This window comes from Mastomys coucha, unplaced genomic scaffold (assembly GCF_008632895.1).
Source record: "Mastomys coucha isolate ucsf_1 unplaced genomic scaffold, UCSF_Mcou_1 pScaffold6, whole genome shotgun sequence".
NCBI classification, from domain to species: domain Eukaryota; kingdom Metazoa; phylum Chordata; class Mammalia; order Rodentia; family Muridae; genus Mastomys; species Mastomys coucha.
Window position 1 is genome coordinate 14337921 of NW_022196912.1, and position 22613 is coordinate 14360533.

At 36.7% G+C, this 22613-nt stretch overlaps 1 protein-coding gene and 1 pseudogene across 1 annotated transcript in view; one reads left to right on the forward strand and one right to left on the reverse strand.

Moving 5' to 3' along the window:
- Hnrnpll (heterogeneous nuclear ribonucleoprotein L like) overlaps positions 1-22613 on the forward strand; it is a 32492-nt gene that overhangs the window by 7248 nt on the left and 2631 nt on the right. The window contains exons 2-12 of the mRNA XM_031355741.1: positions 1069-1187; positions 4102-4339; positions 5406-5491; positions 6334-6430; positions 6514-6586; positions 10786-10857; positions 16123-16340; positions 19101-19222; positions 20252-20453; positions 21612-21669; positions 21766-21864. Coding sequence (XP_031211601.1) covers positions 1069-1187; positions 4102-4339; positions 5406-5491; positions 6334-6430; positions 6514-6586; positions 10786-10857; positions 16123-16340; positions 19101-19222; positions 20252-20453; positions 21612-21669; positions 21766-21864 — 1384 coding nt within the window. The remainder of the gene's footprint in view (positions 1-1068; positions 1188-4101; positions 4340-5405; positions 5492-6333; positions 6431-6513; positions 6587-10785; positions 10858-16122; positions 16341-19100; positions 19223-20251; positions 20454-21611; positions 21670-21765; positions 21865-22613) is intronic.
- LOC116081251 lies at positions 20839-20937 on the reverse strand (annotated as a pseudogene).

Below are 22613 nucleotides of genomic sequence, written 5' to 3' on the forward strand. Positions count from 1 at the left end.
TGATGCACACCTTTAATCCCAGCACTTGGGAGACAGAGGCAGGTGGATTTCTGAGTTCAAGGCCAGCCTGGTCTACAGAGTGAGTTCCAGGACAGCAAGGGCTACACAGAGAAACCCTGTTTCGAAAAACAAAAACAAAACAAAAAAAAAACCCAAAAAAACAAAAGTTAATGCCAAGATAAAAGTAAGAGGGAGGAGACTCTAGAGACACAAAACTCGAATTTAGAAGGGGAATTTTATAATAGACTGAAAAGTGCAGTTAGCCGCGATACGATAGACATTGTTAGGCTTACCTCATTGACTTATTTTTGTCTTATGACGATGATAAAGGTTATGAAAAAGATCATCATCATTAGGAATGTTGAGCTAATTAGGGATGAACTATCGTGATGCCCACAACCCTATTTCTTCAAGTTTAAGGGAAAAGGTGTCTGTTTATCTAGATATAAAGTGCAGAGATAAACCCTCTTGTGTGTGGAGGGGGGCAAACAATATTGAGTAGGAGATAGCTGTAAATTTATTCATTATATATTATGAAAGACAAAAAGGTATGAAAAATTCACTCACAAGCCCACCACTTCAGTAAATAAAACATTGCCTGTTACCACATCTCCCTTCCTGGCTTGAACACTTTTTAAAGAAATGTATTTGTGCATGCAGTTCCCTTCTACCACTATTGTATGGGTTCTAGGAATTGGGCATCTAGGGATGGTTCTAGGTGTGGTAGCAGGTGCCTGTGCCTTTTACCCACTGAGCTAACCTGCTGGTCTCAAGGATCTTTCTTTTTTAGAAATGAAAATTTCAGAGACAGGCATATTCCAGAGTTTGAGATCAGCCTGGTCTATACAGAGAAACCCTGCCTTGAAAAAACAAAGCTTGTAGGGTTGTATGTGTGGAAATAAAAATTTCAAATCAAATATTCATTTTAGGTCCTTCTGCTAACTTGTAATTTGGTTGGTTTGTTTGTTTGTTTTAATGTGTGTGTTTGCTTTATAATGTAGAATTGAATTTACTGAAAGATATAGTTTAGATTTTTGAAGTTAACTGGAAATTGTTTCTCTTCCCTAGGAGGGAGGTGGAAGTCATCATAAAGTTTCTGTTTCCCCTGTTGTTCATGTTCGAGGGCTCTGTGAATCTGTTGTGGAAGCTGACCTTGTGGAGGCACTGGAGAAATTTGGGACAATATGGTAAGGAGAGTGGGGACTTCATAGACATTGAAGATAATATGGGAGGGCAAGCCTGCCTTGATTGCTTGCTTTGAGTTGATTGTATGTATTGTTTGCCCGTGTATGCTCTTCTATGAAAAAGAACATCTTACCTCTTTTTTTTTTTTGAGATGGGACACTCCCTCTCAAAGGAGGGCCAGTTTGGAACTTGTATTTTGCCATCTTTGGACCCCCCCCCCCTTTTTTTTTTTAAAGTTTTTACATTTACTTAGAGTTTATGGAGGTGAGAGGACAACTTGAGGGAGTTAAGTCTCCACCCTGTGGGTTCCAGGGATTAAACTCAGTCCTAGGACTTGTATACACCCTTACAAGTGAGAGGTCTTGCCAGCCCCACCTTTGGCAACTTCTAGGCTTCTTATTAACTTTTGTGTTTTGCTGCTAGAGAATTCAGACCTTTGTATGTACTCTGCATGCTAAGCAGACACTCTGCACTGAGCCTTAAGCTTGTTTTTAGCCATCATGAGGTGATTTGTCGGTGCTTAGGTTGATATATCATCAGCCATTCAACAAGTTTATAGGTAAAAATTTTCAGCTGGGCAGTGGTGGCACACGCCTTTAATCCCAGCACTTGGAAGGCAGAGGCAGGCAGATTTCTGAGTTTGAGGCCATCCAGCCCTACATAGAGAAACCCTGTCTCAAAACCAAAACTAAAACAAAACAAAAAGTTTCATGATATTGAGTTGGAAATACTGACTCCTCATGCCCTTTTGGGTTTTTTTTTTTGGTTTTTTGTTTTTTGATTTTTTTTTTTTTTTTTTTTTTTTTTTTTTTTTTTTGCCTTTCTCATTAATTCTTTTTAAAGATTAAAAAAAAATTATTCACTAGGCTGTTTTAAGCACACATTGAAATGTCTGTACCATTTAAATTCTCCTCTTGTCTTCATAAGAAGTTACTGTCTGGTAACTCTTTGAGTTTGCTTCTAGTTAATGTCCTATTTTGGGTAGAGAAACTTTTTCTTCTTAAGAGACAGGGCATCCCTGGCTAACCTGGAACTTGCTGTGTGAATCAGGATGACCTGGAACTCATGGAACTCCTTTTGAATCTGCCTTCTGAATGCTGGGATCCACTACTCCCAGTTAGAAAGCAGATTTATTATGACCAAATCTATAATAGGCCAGTACCTTTTGTACTTTTTAATTTTCTGTGTTTCTAGGGGGAAACAACAGAGTTGTTTTCTAGGGTGTTGTTTTAACTTGCACCATTGATATATGTATCATATGAGAGACAACATTTATTCTCTTTTAGATTTGTTAATGTGTTTGAGTGTTTTGCATGTATTTATGGTTTCCACAGAGGTCCTAAAAGAGGGTGCTACATCCCCAGGAACTGGAGTTACAGGTGGTTGTGAATCACTGTATGGGTGCTGGGAACTGAACCCTGGTCTTGTGTAAGAGTAGTAAGTGCTCTGAATTGCAGAGCCATTTCACTACCACCCCTTTTTTAAAATAACAGATTTGATTCCAGGGTCTATATGTTTTACATAGAAAAAATTTTAAAACTTTATAGAGGAATTTATTTCTATAAGAAATATTTCTTATTTACAGTTGTACTTAGAGTTGCTATAGTTTTAAATCCAAGACCTGTTTCACTGTTTACTTTTTAGTGATGTGGATGGGGATAGATACCAGCCTCCTAGGTCAACACATACACTTAATAACATGCTCTGTGCCAGGCTCTGCTTCTGTCTTCTGAGGATATATAGTTTGGTGTGGCAAGTTCTGAAGAAAATAGAGTGATAGCTATGTATTGAGATTCTATAGTACACCAGGCTGCTTGCTACCTGGACACACTTTGTGTGTAGTAACCCTAATCTTGTTAATAACTCTCGAGGTTTTGGTTTTTTTTTTTTCCGAGACAGGGTTTCTCTGTGTAGCCCTGGCTGTCCTGGAACTCCCTCTGTAGACCAGGCTGGCCTTGAACTCAGAATTCCACCTGTCTCTGCCTCCCAAGTGCTGGGATTAAAGGCATGTGCCACCACTGCCCGGCAACTCTTGAATTTTTATAAATGAAGAAGGTAGTAGTTTTCTGAATTATGAATTGGTGTGGGTTTGTTGTTTCATTTTTACTAATACCACACTATTTGTCAGTTTCTAACAAGCTGTGGGTCCTGGCTATCTGTTAAGCAGAGTGGTTTGACTGCCTGGCTTGTATTTGTTTTTTGATATGATTAAACCATGTTGATTGTATTTTAAGACAGGCGAAAGTTCTTATTTCTGTCAGTTGGGAATATGTTGTTTCTCCTGTTATAGTTGTAAAACATGCACTGTGATTTTTCTTTTTTTTTTTTCTTCCTTCATTTTTAGACAGGGTCTTAAAGTATATTCCCTCTCAAAGGAATACATTTTCAAAAGAAGATACCTCATCCTCCTGTTCATAGTTAAACCATGATTATTGTATTCTTCTCTTAGATTTGTTTTCATGGACTATTTAAAGCATTTTGTGGTAAATTACTTTATGAACTTTGGACATTCTGTGGTTGCTTCTAATTATCTGCTTTTAATAAAATAATATAGAAACAATTCTTAGTTACTGTTGTGTGGATGTTTCTGCTATTTTTTTTTTTTTCTTTTTTGAGACTGTCTGGCTTTGAACTTGAAGTCCCCTTCTGTCTTCACTTGCAAGTGCTGAGATTATAGCTGTGCCACCATGCCGAGCTAGTTCTGCTGTTTAACTATGGGTTTTGCTTGCTGGCTCTGGAGTCTTAGTTTCTGTGTCTTGATGTTTTCTAATTGTTTTACGGGATGGTTATTAGTGATTGATAATGGGATTGGGCTTGAGTAGGGCATGAGATGAATAAGCTTTCATTCGAGAGTATTAAAGTCTGCTTTAGTTTGACTGAGAATGATGTTATATTTTGATATTTCTTCCTTTTCAGCTATGTGATGATGATGCCATTTAAACGACAGGCTCTAGTGGAATTTGAAAATATAGATAGTGCCAAAGAGTGTGTGACATTTGCTGCAGATGTGCCTGTGTACATTGCTGGCCAACAGGCTTTCTTCAACTATTCTACAAGTAAAAGAATCACTCGGCCAGGAAATACTGATGATCCATCAGGGGGGAACAAAGTCCTCTTGCTCTCTATTCAGAATCCTCTTTATCCAATTACTGTGGTATGTATTTCAGTAGAACAAACTACCTCTATAACAACTTACGTGTAGTTTTGGTTTTGTTGTTGTTTTCCTTTGTTTTGAGACACATTTTCATTATGTAGCCCTGACTGGCCTAAAACTTGCTATGTCAACCAGTTTGGTCTGAAACTTAGAGATCTGCCTGCCTTTGCCTCCCAAGTGCTAGAATTTAAGATATGCAACAACATGCTTAGATAATTTTTTTACTACTTATTTTTATTTTTTGTGTATAGGTGTTTTGCTTGCATGTGTGTCTGTTCACCACATGTGTGTAGTCCCCTTGGAAGCCATAAGAGCATCCTAAATCCCCTGGAACTGGAGTTATAGATGTTGTTGGCTGCTGTGTTGCTGGAAACCTAAACAGGGTCTAAGCTGTCTCCATCTAGCCCAGTGGGTCTCAGCCTTTCACAGGGTTGCATATCAGATATTTACATTATGATTTTTTTTTTAAGATTTATTATATGTAAGTACACTGTAGCTGTGTCTAGACACACCAGAAGAGTGCATCAGATCTCATTATGGATGGTTGTAAGCCACCATGTAGTTTCTGGGATTTGAACTCAGGACCTCCGGAAGAGCAGTCAGTGCTCTTACCTGCTGAGCCATCTCACTAGCTCCCACATTATGATTCTTAAAAGAAGCAAAATTACAGATATGAAGGAGCAATGAAATAAATTTGTGGTTGGGAGACAGCACAGCATGAGGAAACGGTATGAAAGGGTCGCAGCACTGGGAAAGTTAAGAACCACTGCTCCTCTAGCCCCACTCTTTACCCTTTATGAAAGTGGTTGATAGCTGAGCATGGTGGGACATACCTCTGATTCTAGCACTCAGGAGGCAGAAGTGCTAGATTGCTTATTTTGAAGTCTATCCTGGTCTACATGGCCAGTTAGAACTATATAATGAGATATTCTTTTGAAAAAGTTTAGTAATTAAGAGGAATGATGTCTTGTAAAGTTTTACTTTTTAGATAAAACAAAATGGAATATAATTTTAATGTTTTTCTAAATATAAAAACATGAATAAATATTCTCTTTTTTCTTTATAGGATGTTCTATATACTGTATGCAACCCTGTTGGAAAAGTACAGCGTATTGTTATATTCAAGAGAAATGGGATACAAGCAATGGTTGAATATCCTTTATTTGTAAATGTGTTACTGCTGTATAGAAGTGTTTGTAATTCATATTGATACTTTTTTTTTCTTTTAGCATTTTTGGACAAGTGTTGTATTTTCATCTTAGAGCAGTCCTAAGTTTGCTTGTTTGTTTTCTTATTTTGAGATAGAGTCTTGTGTAACTCTGACTTGCCATTAGTTCAGAGATGGGCCATTTCTGAGTACTGAGATTAAAAGTATGCACCACTGGGTTGGAGAGATGGTTCAGTGGTTAAGAGCACTGACTGCTCTTCCAGAGGTCCTGAGTTCAATTCCCAGCAACTTCGTGGTGGCTCACAACCATCTGTAATGGGATCAGATGCTCTCTTCTGGTGTGTGAGTGTGCACCACTGCACTCTGCTTAAAAGATGAAACTGCAGTACTTACAGGGAATTTTACTATTTTGATAACTTTGTACCATAAATAGTCCCCTTAAGTACTGAGGGTTGAGCCCACAGGCTCTACATGCTAGCTAGTCCAAGTACTCTGCCAGCTGTGTTACTTCTTTTGGCCCCGTTCTTTAACAGTAAAATGATTTTCTGTTTCATAGTTACTGCTTGCCCTTCACTAGGGGGATAGAATCTACTTCATTCTCTAATTTATAGACCTTCTAGTGATTTGAAGGATTAATGTGGGTAATGTTGATCATGTTACATTTTCTTTGTTATTCTCAGTCTTTAAACTAAGTATTAAAAAAGGTTTACTTAGACATTTTATTTGAGAAAACATTCCCAGAAACACAGTTTTGGTTAGTTCCTTGGGAATGAAGCACAACTAAATTTAGGAATTCTTCAGCCACATTTCCTTAATAAAGCCTTACGTTTGAGTCAGTCCTTTGCGCCCAGAAGGCTAAAGCAGCACTTAATGGAGCTGATATATATGCCGGATGTTGCACACTAAAAATTGAATATGCAAGGGTAAGTGTTTCTTTTCAACATTCTACGAAAGATATTTATACTTGGGTATTCAATTTAAACTTACTTATCCTCACTTTCAACAGCCAACTCGTCTAAATGTTATTAGGAATGACAATGACAGTTGGGACTACACTAAACCTTATTTGGGAAGACGAGGTAGGTATTTTATGAATTTTAGAATGTACTGAGATCTGCTGAGAAACTTTACAAGCAGTTGCATTCTTTTTTTTCTGAGATGAGCTAGTTAATTAAAATGAAAATCTTGTTGCTGAATGCTTTTGTTACAAAAGTTCGTGTAATGCTGGAAATTAACCTTGGACATTAGTGCCCCCTACTGGTACCTGCTGAGCTTATTTATATTTAGTTCAACAAGGAGCCCTCACATACAGGCACGCCCGCAGTTCAAGGACTTGCATTTCTCCAAGCAGCTCTCTCTCTTTGGAGGAGAGGAAACTGATTCAGAATATTCCTTACAAACTGCAAACTTGCACACTGCTTCTCTATGGAAAGGACTTTTCCCCCAAGCTGGACGAGGCATTAAGAAGGATAGAGGACTCCGGCAGGCTGACTCTACACTTCATCATGCACAACATCGGCATCAGCAAAAGCCCTCTGAAAAACTCAGACTTGCAATTCACCTTGACTGCATACTACATGCATCATCACCCCAAGTTTTTAAAGGACGACATTTAACAGTACTTCAAACTTGTATGGGATGAACACCATGATAGACTGTGCCCATTTATTCAAGTTGTATGTATACTGATTGGATTTCCCTTAAGGTTTCAGTTGTAGATTTTTTATTTATGAAAACCAGACTTTATGCAATGTTGTAAAGTTCACTGCCCATTGATGTAACTGTTTTTAGCCTAGATTTTAAATTGTTAATTGGTTTTTAACCAGGGGTCAGTTTATCTACAGACCTTGGGAAATGATAATGCTTCACCAATTCACACAAACATAAAGATATGTGGATTAGAAAGGTGTGCATTTGTCTGGGGATAAACAGATCAGTGGTATAAAGCATGTGCTTAGCATGTATATACCCCTGTGGCTGATCCTCAGCACAAAAACGTACACATTTGTTGCATATAAGTTTACTTTGTTATTGTTTTTGTTTTTTCCTAATTATGAACATGAACAGAGGTTCTAACAAAATGAAAAGGTGCATTATATGTAAAAGATGTTTTTCTATGTGGTTTGATTTTTGTAAGTGGTTGTTTATAAGTTGTCACATTTTGTAACAAGGGCTTTTTTACTTTGTTAATTTGTGTAACCAGAAAATTTGACATTTCAAATATAGGTGAAAATAACATGTCCTTTTCAAGATAGAATATATCTAAACTTGATAAGTCTGAATATTAAGAGCATTTCATTTGAAATGCATTTCCACCAACAGCTTATAAATACTAAATTTCTCAAGCACAGATTTCACTGATAAATTGTTAAGTAACTGGTAATTTTGGAATATACAAATTAAAATGTCAATCTTGTAAAAACAAGGGGGCTTCAGTATTGGCTACATTTCAACTACAATATTAACAGTGGACTACATATTAGAAAAACTCTAGCTGAATGTGTCTGTAAAGTTAGCTAGAAAATAGTCAAAATATCTTGAGCAGTAGGTACTCTATGGTATATGTACTTAAGCCAAAGGAAAGACTGAAACACAGCATGGTCCTTTGAATGTTCAGATACTCAGATTGACTTCTTTTGCACTCAGTTTCCAGGAAATCATTTTATCTTATGCATGGAATTGTAAATAGGTTTGTTTTGTAAAATGTAGTTTTGTTAGACCCCCAATTTTTGATACTTATGGAAATTTGCTTGGTCTATGCTTGATACAGTTGAATCCAATACTGGAAACCAAATCCTTAGGAACTCAAACAAGAGGACAAATGGTTGATGAGAAATCTCTCACTTCTGACCACTAACAGTTATTGAAAACTTAAGTTTTCAATATAAACTTGCTTTGTCTGACTTAACCTGTCTACTTACCTACCCACTCTTCCTTCCTTCCTTCCTTCCTTCCTTCCTTCCTTCCTTCCCTCCTTCCTTCCTTCCTTCCTTCCTTCTTTTTCTTTTTTTCTTTCTTGGGGGTGGGAGGGACTTTAAGACAGGGTTTTTCTCTGTGTAGCCCTGACTGTCTTGGAACTCATTCTGTAGAACAGGGTAGCCTTGAACTCAGAGATCTGCAGGCCTTTGCCTTCAGAATGCTGGATTAAAGATATGTGCCATTGTACCCAGCAAAACATTTATACATTTTAACATTGTGTATTCTTTTAAAAGGTTTGAATTTTATACAGAGCCAGCTTTTTTTTTTAAATGGAATTCTAGTTAGATAATCTATATTGAAATGTATATGGTAGATACTTGAAGAATAAAATATAATATTATAAATATAATTTAATATTTATAATTTGATATTAATATAAACATAACATAGTATTTATTATAAAACATAATTTATATTTATGCTTTTAGGGAAAATACTCTTATTTTTCTAATTTATTATTGACAGGTAGCTTTCTTGCTAGGCTTGCAGCTTATAAACATAAACATAGTTCCTATACTGATTTAATCTTGACTCAAATTGACAGATCATTAAAATTATTTGTTTGCTTTGCCCAAAGACTTTTATGGAGAGCCAGATATGGTGGTGCATGCCTATAATCCCAGGGCTTAGGAAGTAGAGGCAAAGAATCAGGAGTTTGAAGTCTACCTGAGCGATGTGAGACACTGTCTGAAAAACAAAACAAACAATAAATAAGAGGAAAACAAGATCTCCATATATCTTTACTATAAAAAAACTTCATTAAGAATTTCATTTTTTAAAAACATGATTACATTTTATTACAGAGAATCCTTAGACTGAACAGTTAAATTCATGAAAACATTATGGTTCTTATAAGAAATGAGGAATTGAATTTAGTATTTAGTGGTATGTGCTCAAGCAGACAATTTAGCTTAGGAATCAATAGACTGGATTAATTTAAGAGGATTGAGACAAATATTGGGAAATGCTAGAATCCATGTTAAAATTTTTTTTTTGGCCTGGAGTAGCTAAGTAATGGAGGACGTAGGGTCATGTTAAGTGTTCAAGAGCATTTGGAAGAATGTTTAAGTAAAATAAGGTTTTAAATACATTAGAATGTGGGTGGAAGATAGTTCCTATTCTATGTAAAAAATTATTTTCTTGAAATTTAGGTTATCTGTAAATGTAAAGAAAGATAGTGAATGCCTTATTGGTATTGGTTAAGCATTGGCCAAAAGGGATGGTTAAGAGTTTGTTTGTTTGTTTAATTGAATAACTAGATGACCCCCTTCAGTCCTTTTCAATGGTATGATAGCTTGGTTAAAATAGGTAATTAAAAATAGACTTCTGACATGAAAGTTAAAGCATTTCTCATCTTCCATAAACCTTGCTTGTTTAGGTGACTAAGGATATTTTGGGCACCATAATTCAATCAGCAAACTTCTAAAAGTATTATATGATGATTTGAAATTTGCTAACAGACACTAGAAGTCCTGTTACTAGACAAAGTAGGCTTTGGAAACCTGGAAGTAATTTTTGAAAATGATCTCTCAAATAAGATTTGAGGAAATTGGCATGCCATTTTTGAAAATACAGCTAGAATAAAAATTACCTTTAGAGTATTGTAGTATTCTCATCCAATAATGTAGCCCCCTTGGTTAGGTTTATCTTGGCATTTAAACTCTGGAGGTTGCTCATACTTCTGCTTGATGTTATGGTCAATAGAAAATGACCTATTTATGATACAACATAAGCCAGTGATGTGCAAATTTTCAGCTCTCAAGTCAGTAGGTGTTTGTAAATATGTGTATGTACATATAAAATACTCTGTGTTTACTGATTGTGAAACCATGTAATACAGGTTGTTGTTGGCTTATGCTGAAACTTCTTGAAAGAAGCCCACTTTGAAAATGTGTTGCTGTTGAAGCTAATAGTATGATTCAGGTACTGTCTTTCAAAGTACTGCACTTACAAGCTTGTTTTAAAGACATGTATTGGTAAAAACTTCTGTACAGTGTCAAGCTCTAGCAGTGTGTACATTCACTTCTTGCAAAGCATCTAATCTTTTACATTTGAAAGTGTGATTGTATTTGGCATTTATCAAGAACATAATTTTCAGTGGAATTTGTTAGATAGAATTGTTTTCTTAAACTTTTGTTGTTTGTATTTAAATTGGATATGAATGGATGTTTAAAATTAACCAGGAGTCATATTTCTTTTATGAAGTATATGGATGGTTTGAATGGGTGTTTCCCATGTGAAAACTCTGTTAAGAACTTGGATCAAAATTGTTAAAACCATGTTTCTACTTTTGTGTCAGATAGAGGAAAGGGTCGCCAGAGACAAGCCATTTTGGGAGATCATCCTTCTTCGTTTAGACATGATGGCTATGGTAAGTTTGTCAAGGCAGAAGGAAGGTAGTATAGATCAACCAGTAGAGTATGTGCATTTCTGATGATGAATGCTCTGTTTCTTGTCTGTGTCTTTTTTCCTTAGCTCCTAACAGCCTGTTGCAGTTTATTTCCAAGTTGTCCAAACCTTTGTTTTCTTAGGATATTGATACAATAATTTGTGAATAAATTGAGAGCTATTGGTTGGGGGGATTGGATATTTTTGTTTGATTGATTGGTTTTGATTTGTAAGGAACTCTGACTTAGAAGATCAGAAAGGGGTATTACTGCTTAGTAGGTTTATTTTCATTTGGCAACTGAAAGAAGCATGGTTCTATTTATAGATGCTTAGTTTTACAGTTGTTGTTTTGGCTTTGGTTAAATTTGTTTGTATTTAATTCCACTTTTGAAACCTCTTCTTACTCTTTGCTGGGTTGGAATTTTGATATTATGAAATTCAGAAGAATACTTTTCTTAGGGAGAAATCTAGGCTTCAGATTATTCTTGAAAACAGAAGTTGAGAGTTGTTACTAAACATTGTGTTAATTGACTGTACATTGTTTGAAAATATTTTTTAATTTTCAGGGGTTAGTTGTTGACTTTTCTGTCATCTGCTTCAAAGTCAAAAAATTATTGTTTTTTATTTTTTTTTAGGTGGAAGAGAGTTGAACTTGATATGTTTTGTGAAGTGTTTAGATTTATCATAAAGTCGGTTGTTCGGTTTACAAATTATTTTCATATTTTATGACCATTCTTGGAGTTTTAGCTACTGGCTATATTTTCATCTTTTAATTAATTATTTTTTATGTGTATGGGTATTTAGCCTGCATGTATATCTATGCACAGTGTATATGCCTGGTGCATGAAGAGGACAGAAGAGTGTATTGGATCTCCTGGAACTGGAGTTAGACAGTTGTAAGCCACCTGCATGTGGTGCTGGGAATTAAACCAGGTCTGCAGAAGAGCAGCCAGTGTCTTCTTTAAAACTTGAAAAATGTATTTTGTATGTCTTTGTTAATATTTCAGTGTTTTTTTAGTAATCTGTATGGTAGAGAAAATTGAAACATTTTTTTTTTGTTAAAACAGTAAGTGTTGTACAGTCCTTTTTTTTTTTTTTTTTTAAAAAACATTTTTTATTACATTTTTATTTTGTGTGGGCATGCCAGTGGATAGATCAGAGGACTTATTTCTCTTCCACCATGTGATACCCAGGAATTGAACTCGGGTTGTTAAGATTACAGGCAGGTGCCTTTTACTTGTAGTGCCATCTTACTGGCCTGGCATGATTTTTTTGGTTTCTGTAGTTTAGGAATATATGCATAGTTTTGTTTCTGCAGTAGCACTGAGTAGAAGCCTATTATGCTCTATGTATTACAGAAGGATCTCACATTATTTATGGTGTTAAATGTGTTAATGGTAGTCACCCGAAGGCTAAAACCTGGTTAAACATTTGCCAGAGTAGCTAGAAAAATTGAAAAGAGTGAGTGAAAAACAAGGAACTCTTCTGTAGTAGTACTGAGAAAGTAAACCTTTGAACAGGTTTAAGGAATAGTATTCTGGTATCACATAGATTTTACTGAAAATAATTTGGTAGACAAATGAGATACTATATTAGAACCTTTTACTTAAAAAAAAAGCCTGTTGTGAAATTCTGATACTTGATTTTATTTATGAATACATTTTTAAATATAGCTTATGTAAAGAGAAGTGCGCAGTTTGGAGTGATGGGTGCTGAATAGGGGTCATGGAGATGGCAGACATGCCTTCAGGGAATAGTTGTCTTGGGTTGTGTGGGTTCATCTGTTCCCAACTACATCATTAAGATATTGAACTTGGAGATGACTTTGTCTACTTCCTAAGAGAAGTAAGCACATGAGCTTAAGAGATCAGAGACTACAAATTAAAAAAAGAGGGGCTGGAGAGATGGCTTAGTGGTTAAGAGCACTGACTATTCTGCCAGAGGTCCTGAGTTCAATTCCCAGCAACCACATGGTGGCTCACAACCATCTGTAATGGGATCTGATGCACTCTTCTAGTGTGTGTCTGAGGACAGCTGCAGTGTACTCATATAAATAAAAAAATAAATAAATCTAAAAAAAAAAAAAAAGTAAGATGAGGAAGTGTGAAGAAGATAAGAGTGTGTCCTGGGGATACTTTTACAAATGTGCAGATCACAACTGTGTATCTGCAGAGCAGCCGTTGAGCAGAGCAGCTTTCTCTGCATTTTGTGATTACATTATGGATGTTTCTAGGTATTGATCTAAAATAGAGAGTCAGGTGTATATTTTTAACTAGATTAAATTTATTCATTCCTCTATCATAGAACACATTTTATACTGTTGCAGTTTTTTATTTTTTTGTATAAAAGACATGGTCTCACTATTATATATCTCCAGCTGGCCTGGAACTTGCAGTGTAAACTAGGCTGGCTTTGAACCATGCTTCAAGAGTGAGCTTCAAGCACTTGCATGTTGATGTCTATCATTTTTAGATATAGTTCCTGGATCAGTATTTTGAAAGATAGGAAATGATTTTAGAATGTTTGTAATGCCAATTTTATAGCATTTTTCCATATATATTGATTATATGAAACAGTTTTTTAAAAGCATCAAGACTTGGATCTAGGGGCTGGAGAGATGGCTCAGTGGTTAAGAGCACTGACTGCTATTCCAGAGGTGCTGAGTTCAATTCCCAGCAACCATATGGTGGCTCACAACCATCTGTAATTGGATCTGATAACCACTTCTGGTGTGTCTGAAGACAGCTACAGTGTACTCATATACATAAATAAATAAAAACCATTTAAAAAAAAAAAAGACTTGGATCTACTATTTAGGGCTGATAGCTATACGTAACAGTCTAAGTAATGTAGATAATTTAATTCTGGTGACTAATGGTCGTAGTTAAAATCATATTTATTCTCTTGTACTGGTTGTGACTGTTACTTAGCCTGTATTTTATCAACATTTATGAATTTTGTCCAGCTCTAGCTCAGTAGAGGTTTCTACTGCTTATGTGCTGCAGGTCTTTTTATTGTCCATAGGGGAAGGAATAGTGATTTTAGTGAAGTATCATTGTGGCAGAGAGTCAGTACAATCCGAATAATGTCTTTGCAAATGTTAGAGTCCTTGAGTCCTAGAAAAAAAAGAAAAAAGCTAATAATAAAACAGTCTCTTTTTAAAATGAGGAAACAGCTTGAGATTTGAGATTTGAGACACCTTATTCTAGATTGCTTCTGTAACCATTAACTTAGGAGAACCCTAGATGTTTAGCATTTGTTTTTATTTAATTTATTTATTGCACAAGAATATTCTTTTGTCTTTTTTTCTTTTCGGTTTTTTTTGGGGGGGGTGGGGGTGGGGCGGGACAGGGTTTCTCTGTGTAGCCCTGGCTGTCCTGGAACTCACTCTGTAGACCAGGCTGGCCTCCAACTCAGAAATCCGCCTGCCTCTGCCTCCTAAGTGCTGGGATCAAAGGCGTGCGCCACTACCACCTGGCTGTCTTTTTTTTTTTTTTTTTTTTTTTTTAATGTGTGTGCTTGCATGGGTTTATATACATCACATGTGCGAGTGCCAGAAGAGGCCAGAAGGTATAAGATCCCGTGGAACTGAAGTTGTAGCCACTTGTGCAGTGCTTGACATGGGTACTGGGAACCAACTGAAGTCAGGCCCCTCTGCCCGCCCTGTCAGTGCAGTGAGACCTCCTGACTGTTGCCTCTTCAGCCGGTGGGTTGGTCTGTGCTCTGTAGACTTCCATCCTGTTGCTGCTGCTGGGTTCTTCTTAATTGGTACCTCAGATTCTACACAGTCATTCCATTCTGTTACACACTTAAGAAAAAGCTGGAAACTGAAATTGTAGATGCAAAACCCATAAAGTTTACAACTCTTAAATTTAGCAAGTTGATTCTGAAATGAAGATTCTCAGGTTAAGAGAGATAGTGGTGGGGGTATTCTATTAGAATTTTAGATAAATGTGTTTTATGTATATGCATGTCTGTAAAGGTAGGTGTGGATTCCCTGGAACTGGTGTTACAGACAGTTGTGAGCTACCATGTAGGTTCTCTGGAAGAGCAGTCAGTACAGTACTCCAGCCACTGAGCCATTTCTCCAGCTCCCTTCTTTTACAAAAGAAAAAAGAGATTGTAGGCCTGTGAGGTGGATCAGTGGGTAAAGGTACTTGCTGCCAAGCCTGAAAACCTGAATTTGATTCTTGGAACCCATATGGTAGAACGAGAGAACAGACTCCTGTAAGTTGTCCTGTTTCCACTTTTACCATAAGCACACAGTAGACACACAGACACCCACACCCACACCCACACCAAATGAAGTATTAATGGAAAATGATAGAAGACCTGTGTATAGATGATGAGGTACTAACTAATGAATTCTAGTCTTTTATTTTAGTGAAAATACAATGTATTCAAGGAGACAGCTCTTTGCAGAGTTGAAAATGATTTTTTTTTTTTTGATGGGGGTTTGTTTGAAACTTTGTAACTTTGGCTGGCTTCAAACTCATAGAGATCCACTTGGCTCAGCCTCCTTAGTGTTGGGAGTAAAAGCATACACCATCACACTGGCTTGAAAATGTTTTTTCTTACATAAGGTATATAAAGGTAGTTTCTAATGTTTGATTATATCTTGTCCTTCTAAAAGATAGGCAGTGTTTTGTTTTTTTAAATTGGAGATATAACTTCTATACAGTGGGATTAGTAGTCTCTGTATGGTGGATTTTCTGTTGTGTTGGTGTTCCTTTTTTCTCTAACAAGGTTCTCATAACCTAGGCTGTCTTTATGTAACTGAGGATGACCTTAAGTTCTGGATCCTCTTGTCTTCCTAAGTACTGGATTATAGGTGTATGTCATCATGTCTGGCTGAATTATAGCATCATCTATATACAGACATACATACATACTTATATATCCCAAAGTTTTACACTGGTTCCCTCTATCCTATAGCCTAGTTTTAAACCTTTTGAAAATATAAATTTAGACTATTGTATATATAGGTATGGCTAAGTCTGTTGAATATAGTATATGTAAATGCTGTCTTGGTTTGTTTCCTATATATATTTAAGTGTTTGTATACTTGAGGGTTTTGTTTGTTTTCAGTGTACATGAAGCTAATTTTGAGAATTTAATTTGGGTTGGGGTACCTGCTTAGAATACACAAGGTCCTGGATTTTTATATGGTGAAGTTTATCTACTAATTTTTGTAAATGGAAATGTGTACATGTGTTTTACTTATTTATGATTTTGGTCCTTTTTACAGGCTCTCATGGTCCGTTACTGCCTTTACCAAGCCGTTATAGAATGGGCTCTAGAGATACACCTGAACTTGTTGCTTATCCATTACCACAAGCTTCTTCCTCTTACATGCATGGAGGAAGTCCGTCTGGTTCCGTTGTGATGGTTAGTGGATTACATCAACTCAAAATGAATTGTTCAAGAGTCTTCAACCTATTCTGCTTGTATGGAAATATTGAAAAGGTACATTTTATTTTCTTAGTTTATTTGGGTGGAATTTCTAGTGGTAATCCAGAAACTGCTACACTTACTTGAATCAGGAACATCTTAATTCTTTCACTAATGACTCACATAAGCTTAAAAAAATGTATAAACTACAGAAATGGTAAGTGATCAGTAACACTTAGATATTACTAATCATCTGGTTAATTATAAAAATGTTTTAAATTACCAGTATAAAGATCAAGATCCAAAGCAGCAATTTAATCCATTACTTGTATCCTAAAGGCATAAAACCTAGACAGACTAGTGTTAGATTAGCAGTAGTTTGGCTTCTGATTTTTCTACCTTATGAACATGATATATCTAATAAAAATCATACTCTAGATTTAAAATTTGCTGTACTAGCAATATGTATAATGTTCTTTCTGTAATCCTAAGAAGCAGCAGTAGCCCAGACTTTCCAGTCATTCTCACTTGAGCAAACACTGACATCAATGGTATATAGTGTGCTATGTCAGCAAAGCTGTGATGTTGGGTAGACTGGCTATTTAATGTCCATTTTCAACTTAGGATGTTTTTACTTTAATAGGCAAAGAAAGCCTTTGATCACTTCAACAGGTTTTAACATTTAACATGCGAAACTATAGAATTTGAAAGAACAGGTATACTCTTGGAGCTAGATATTTGTAAATGTGCCTCAAAGCTTGACTTGGGGATGGGGAGTGGTGTTATATACTTGGTTTCTAAATGGCATGATATGAATTTTATTTTTTTATATTTTTATTATATATGTATATATAATATATATACATAATATATATGTATATATGAGTGTTTTGCTTACATGTATGCCTGTGCATCACATGTGTGCCCGGTATTAATGGAAATCAGAAGAGGGTGTTGGAACCCCCTGAAACTGGAGTTAAGAATGGTATGAACCACATATGTGTGTGCTAGTACTAAATCCAGGTTCTTTGAAAGAACAACAAGTATTAACTGTTGAGCCAACTTCAGTGATCTTATGAGGACCAATGTGTTTTTATTTGAGCTCAGTTAATATCTGAAACTGACCCACTTTGACAGAATGTTTTGAAACAATATTGATATTGTATAATGTTTTTTTCCCTCTATTGTAAGTGATTTTAATGTTCTTTCCTAGTGATAAGAAAGTATAAATCTGTGAGTCACTGTTATGGGAGTGGGAACATGGCTTAAAAACTTAGTGTTCCTAGTCCCTAGTATGTTGTTCGGCTACTTCTGCTGTTTCATTTCATATTACCTCAAAATTTTAATACTTTCTAAAGTTTTATTTATTGTATTTTATGTGTGTGGGTTTTCCCTATGTATTTCTGTGTTCCACTTGCATGCCTGGTACCCAAGGAAGCCAGGAGAGGGCTTCTGGGACTGTAGTTAGAGAAAGTTGTGTGCTGTCATGTGGGTGTTGGGGATTAAACGTGGTCCTCTAGAAGAGCAGCAGTGAGTGAGTGCTCCTAACTGCTGAGCCTTCTCTTCAACCCTCAAGTTTCTAATTTTGTGTGTGTGTGTGTGTGTGTGTGTGTGTGTGTGTGTGTGTGTTTCGAGACAGGGTTTCTCTGTGTATCCCTGGCTCTCCTGGACTCACTTTATAGACCAGGCTAGCCTCGAACTCAGAAATCTCCCTGCTTCTGCTTCCCAAGTGCTGGAATTAAAGGCGTGGGCCACCACTGCCCAGCTCTAATAATCCTAGTGATGGGATTGTGATGTACAAAATTCAAACCATCATAATCCTTTATTCATATTTAAACTTTTCCAGTAATTTAATTTTTTAAAAATTTATGTGTATGAATGTTTTGCCTGCATGTGCATATGTTGTGGCTTATGTGTGCCTGGTTCTTGTGGAGTTCAGAAGACAGCATTGGATCCCCAGAACTGCAGTTCTGGATTGTTGTGAGCCACTGTGTAGGTACTAGAAACCAAACCTGAGCAACAAATAACTGTGCTGTCTCAAGGCTCTTTTCCAATTTATCTGGACAGGGGGATTTATAAGTACTAAAACCATATTAACTTATACTTAAATGAATATATTATATAATTATAATAACTATTAGTTTTTAGGATATTACTGGATTAAATCAAGGGATAAAGTGTTGCCTACAGCAAAACCACTGATTTCAAGGAAAGCTGAAAATTTCTGGTACAGCAAGTTTTGTTCAGGTATGATGTAGAGTGCTAGGGTATCCTTTAGAAACTAGAAGTGGTGGAGATAAATAAATGGTGAACCTATTTATGATTTACATATATTCTCAGTGTTCTCTTGACCTTAACAGGTAAGAAGGAAAGTGTATACAAGTTTTTATATTTACTTCTGCTTTAATAGTTCTAAGTGCCCAACATTGAGCTTCCTACTCCCATGCTATCTCTAGGTATTTATTTATTGCCTTGACATTTCTGAATTGACGAAGATGGTTATGTTTACCATTAAATCTATAGTACCTAACACAGTACTTATCAAAACAGTCAAATGTTTGTTGAATGAGTAGGCTTAGTTCTTAGGGATTCTGTCATTGTCTTCATCTTATAGTGGCAGTCTGGAGTAGAGGAATTAAGTAGATTGCCTCTAGAGCACACAGGTAAAACCCCGGGGTCAACCTGTGCTCAGTGTGCTGTAGAGTAGAGTTGCATACAGTATAGTCTCCTTTAACTTGACTCAGTTTTGGTAAGAGTTAAAGCTATCTCGTAAATGACGGATTAAGGTTAAGACTCTCTAAGAAGTGATCTTTATGGGCATTTTTGTGTTTGCAGGTCAAGTTTATGAAGACCATTCCTGGCACAGCGCTCGTAGAAATGGGGGACGAGTATGCTGTGGAAAGAGCTGTCACCCACCTTAATAATGTCAAACTGTTTGGGAAAAGACTGAATGTTTGGTAAGTACTTGTCTTTAAGTGTTAAAGAATATTTTGAAATTCTTGATTTTTTTTGTTTGTTTGTTTGGTTTTGGTTTTGGTTTTTCGAAACAGTGTTTCTCTGTATAGCCCTGGTTGTCCTGGAACTCACTCTGTAGACCAAGCTGGCCTTGAACTCAGAAACCCACCTGCCTCCCTCCCAAATGCTGGGATTAAAGGCGTGCACCATCACCGCCTGGCTTTTTTTTTTTTTTTTGGTTTTTCGAGACAGGGTTTCTCTGTATAGCCCTGGCTGTCCTGGAACTCACTCTGTAGACCAGGCTGGCCTCAAACTCAGAAATCCACCTGCCTCTGCCTCCTAAGTGCTGGGATTAAAGGCGTGCACCACCACCACCACCCGGCTTATATTTTCTTTCTAATTGATACCTAAAATATAGAAATGATTGATTATAATCCAAAATGCATATAGTTAATGTATTCTGTACCTATTGATTCAATCATCCATAATTGGAGAATGTTTGTGAGAAAAAAATTATATATCTGTACAGAACATAAACATAGTATTTCTTAAATAATATACACATCTATACATTAGTATTTATACTGTATTATATATTATAAGTTTATAGAGGTGATTTTCATTATAAAGAAAGCAATAGAATCAGGCCTTGTGGCATATACCATTAATCCTAGCACTTGGGAGGTGGAGACAGGAGGATCAGAAAGCCAAAGTGTCATCCTCAGTTACATAGTGAGTTCTAGGCTCGCTTCTCTCAAAAACAAAAACAGATCCCCAAAACCAAAAGAGTAAATAATACAGAAGGTTGTGCATAGGTTACATGTACATACTGTAGCATTTGATAGAGACTTGAGTACCTTCTGGTTGTTTGTTTATTTTCCTTGACGGGGGATGGGGTTCCCCTTGGATAAATGGTTACCTGCACTAAATTTAAATAACACTTTCTTTTATTGATTCATAGAAATATTTGTGACTACCTGCTGCTTTCTGTCTAACAAGACATATTCGTGTTTTTCTCTCCTAATCTTCAGTGTGTCTAAGCAGCATTCAGTTGTTCCGAGTCAAATATTTGAGCTAGAGGATGGTACAAGCAGTTACAAAGATTTTGCAATGAGCAAAAATAATCGCTTTACAAGTGCTGGCCAAGCATCAAAGAATATAATCCAGCCACCCTCATGTGTGCTGCATTATTACAATGTTCCGCTGTGTGTCACAGAAGAGACCTTCACAAAGGTAGGCACTGAAGAAAAGTGTGTATAGAATGCTGCTCTTTGTGTTTTAAGTTTATGTAATATTTCATAGTTCAGCCTTATGTTAAAAGTTTTCTAAAATCCTGCTTTTTGTTGTTAGTTTGGTTTGGGTTTGTGTGTGTACAGGCTAGAGGTGGGTAGTGGTGGGTCTTTTCATCTGTTGATCTCTACTATATTAATTAAATTTGCTTTTAAAATGTGAACATTTTGCCAGTGGTGGTGGTGGTGCATGCCTTTAATCTCAGCACTTGGGAGGCAGAGGCAGGCTGATCTCTATATTTGAGCATAGCCAGGTCTACAAAGCAAATTACAGGATAGCCAGGGCTATACAGAAAAACCCTGTCTCAAAAAAAAAAAAGACAACTTAAATAAAGTGTGAACATTTCTTGCATTTGTGTGTCATCCTTGGGCAAGGGCCATGCTAGTTCTTTGTGTTGAGTTTTAACATATGCGTTGCCAAAGTGAGCATTACACACTGAACCTAGAACTTTCCGGTTGTCTAGACTGGTTAACCAGACATTTCTAGGCTGCTGTCTGCCTCCCAGCAGCCTCCGTGTTTATTGGTCTTTTGTTGACTTATAGCTCAATCATTTGGGTACTCAGAATTAGGTTGATGTTTCTTTACCTCACATAGTTACTTTAATACAAGTACCTAAAATAGCTCAGTTGAGACAAGGTAGGCCAAAGAAGCTAATTTAGCTGAGTGTGATGGATAGTGCTAAGCTGTTCTGGATTACATAGCAGGAGCCTGACTCAAAAAACAAAACAAAACAGGAAACTTAATTTTCTTTAAATCTCACCAATAATTAAATTTTGTATTCCCCTCCCACTGTAACTCATGACTGTAGTAGCACCTCAGGAATAGAGTACACTTTCTGAATTGTGCTTTCTTTAGGATTCAAGTAATTCTCCATAAAGTCTGAGGAAATGTTGTATAACTTAAAAAAAAAAATCTTTTATTATATGTGAAGTTATTTACATAGTTTCAAACAAATTTAATTGTTTTTTTTTCTCATAGAACTTAACCTGAATATACATGAATTCATGTTATACTAAAGATTTAAATACTACTATAAAGCCAGCTTTTTAAAAAATAACTTTTTTTAACTATTTCTGATAAAGTTTTACCTTTCCTTGGCAGTTGTGTAACGACCATGAAGTTCTTCCGTTCATCAAATATAAAGTGTTTGATGCAAAAGGTAAGTGACTTCCACTCTTGGGAAGTTTTCAAGTTTTCAGACAGGAAGATTGCTGACATGTAAGTAACCACTGGGTGTGTGTCTGTTTTGGTTTAGCTTCTGCGAAAACTCTGTCTGGGCTGTTGGAGTGGAAATGCAAAACCGATGCTGTGGAAGCTCTTACTGCACTCAATCACTACCAGATACGAGTTCCGAGTAAGTGACCCTGAAGACACTGCCTTCAGAAGAGAAGAGTGACGGAGGTGTCGGTGGGGGCCGGGGACAGACAGACAGACAGACAGACAGACAGACACACACACACACACACACAATGGGCTTCTTTAGAGAAGCAGCTCTGCACTGACTTGACAGTATTCATAGCAGATTTATTTTGGTGGGGTTGAAGCTATCGCTAAAGGGTTGTTCAGAAACCTAAATGAAACCACAGGAGGTTCCTGAGGGTTTAGGGTTTAGTCAGGGCTACAGTTAAAACTACAGGGTATGAAGAAAGAAGGTCAGTTGCTTTCACTGTAAACAAAGTTACTAGTCTTGTTTGAGATTGCCAGGAGGTGGCTGGGGAAGGAAATGTGACTCTACCCAAAGTTAACATAAATTTTGGCCTGGTTCGTTGCTGTCATAACATGAATTATCTATGTGTGCAGGGGTTATCTCTTGTTAGGAACCTTCCCAGCAAATTCTGGTTATGCTGGGAATCTGTGTTTCTCAGCTAGGGGTCCGCTTCAACCAAGGTCTGTAAGGAGGGACGGACAGACGGACGGACGGGACGCAGACAGCTTTTTACTGTTTGCCCCAATAGGTCTGAAACTCAGTATGTAGACCAGCCAGTCTGGCTTGGAACTTGTCTGCACCTAGCTGTGAGGAGCTTGCGTAGCTGCTACCTGGCTAAGAGCTGGCATTTTTAAAGTGTATAAGTCAGTTTCCTTAGTACAAGACATTACTTTTTT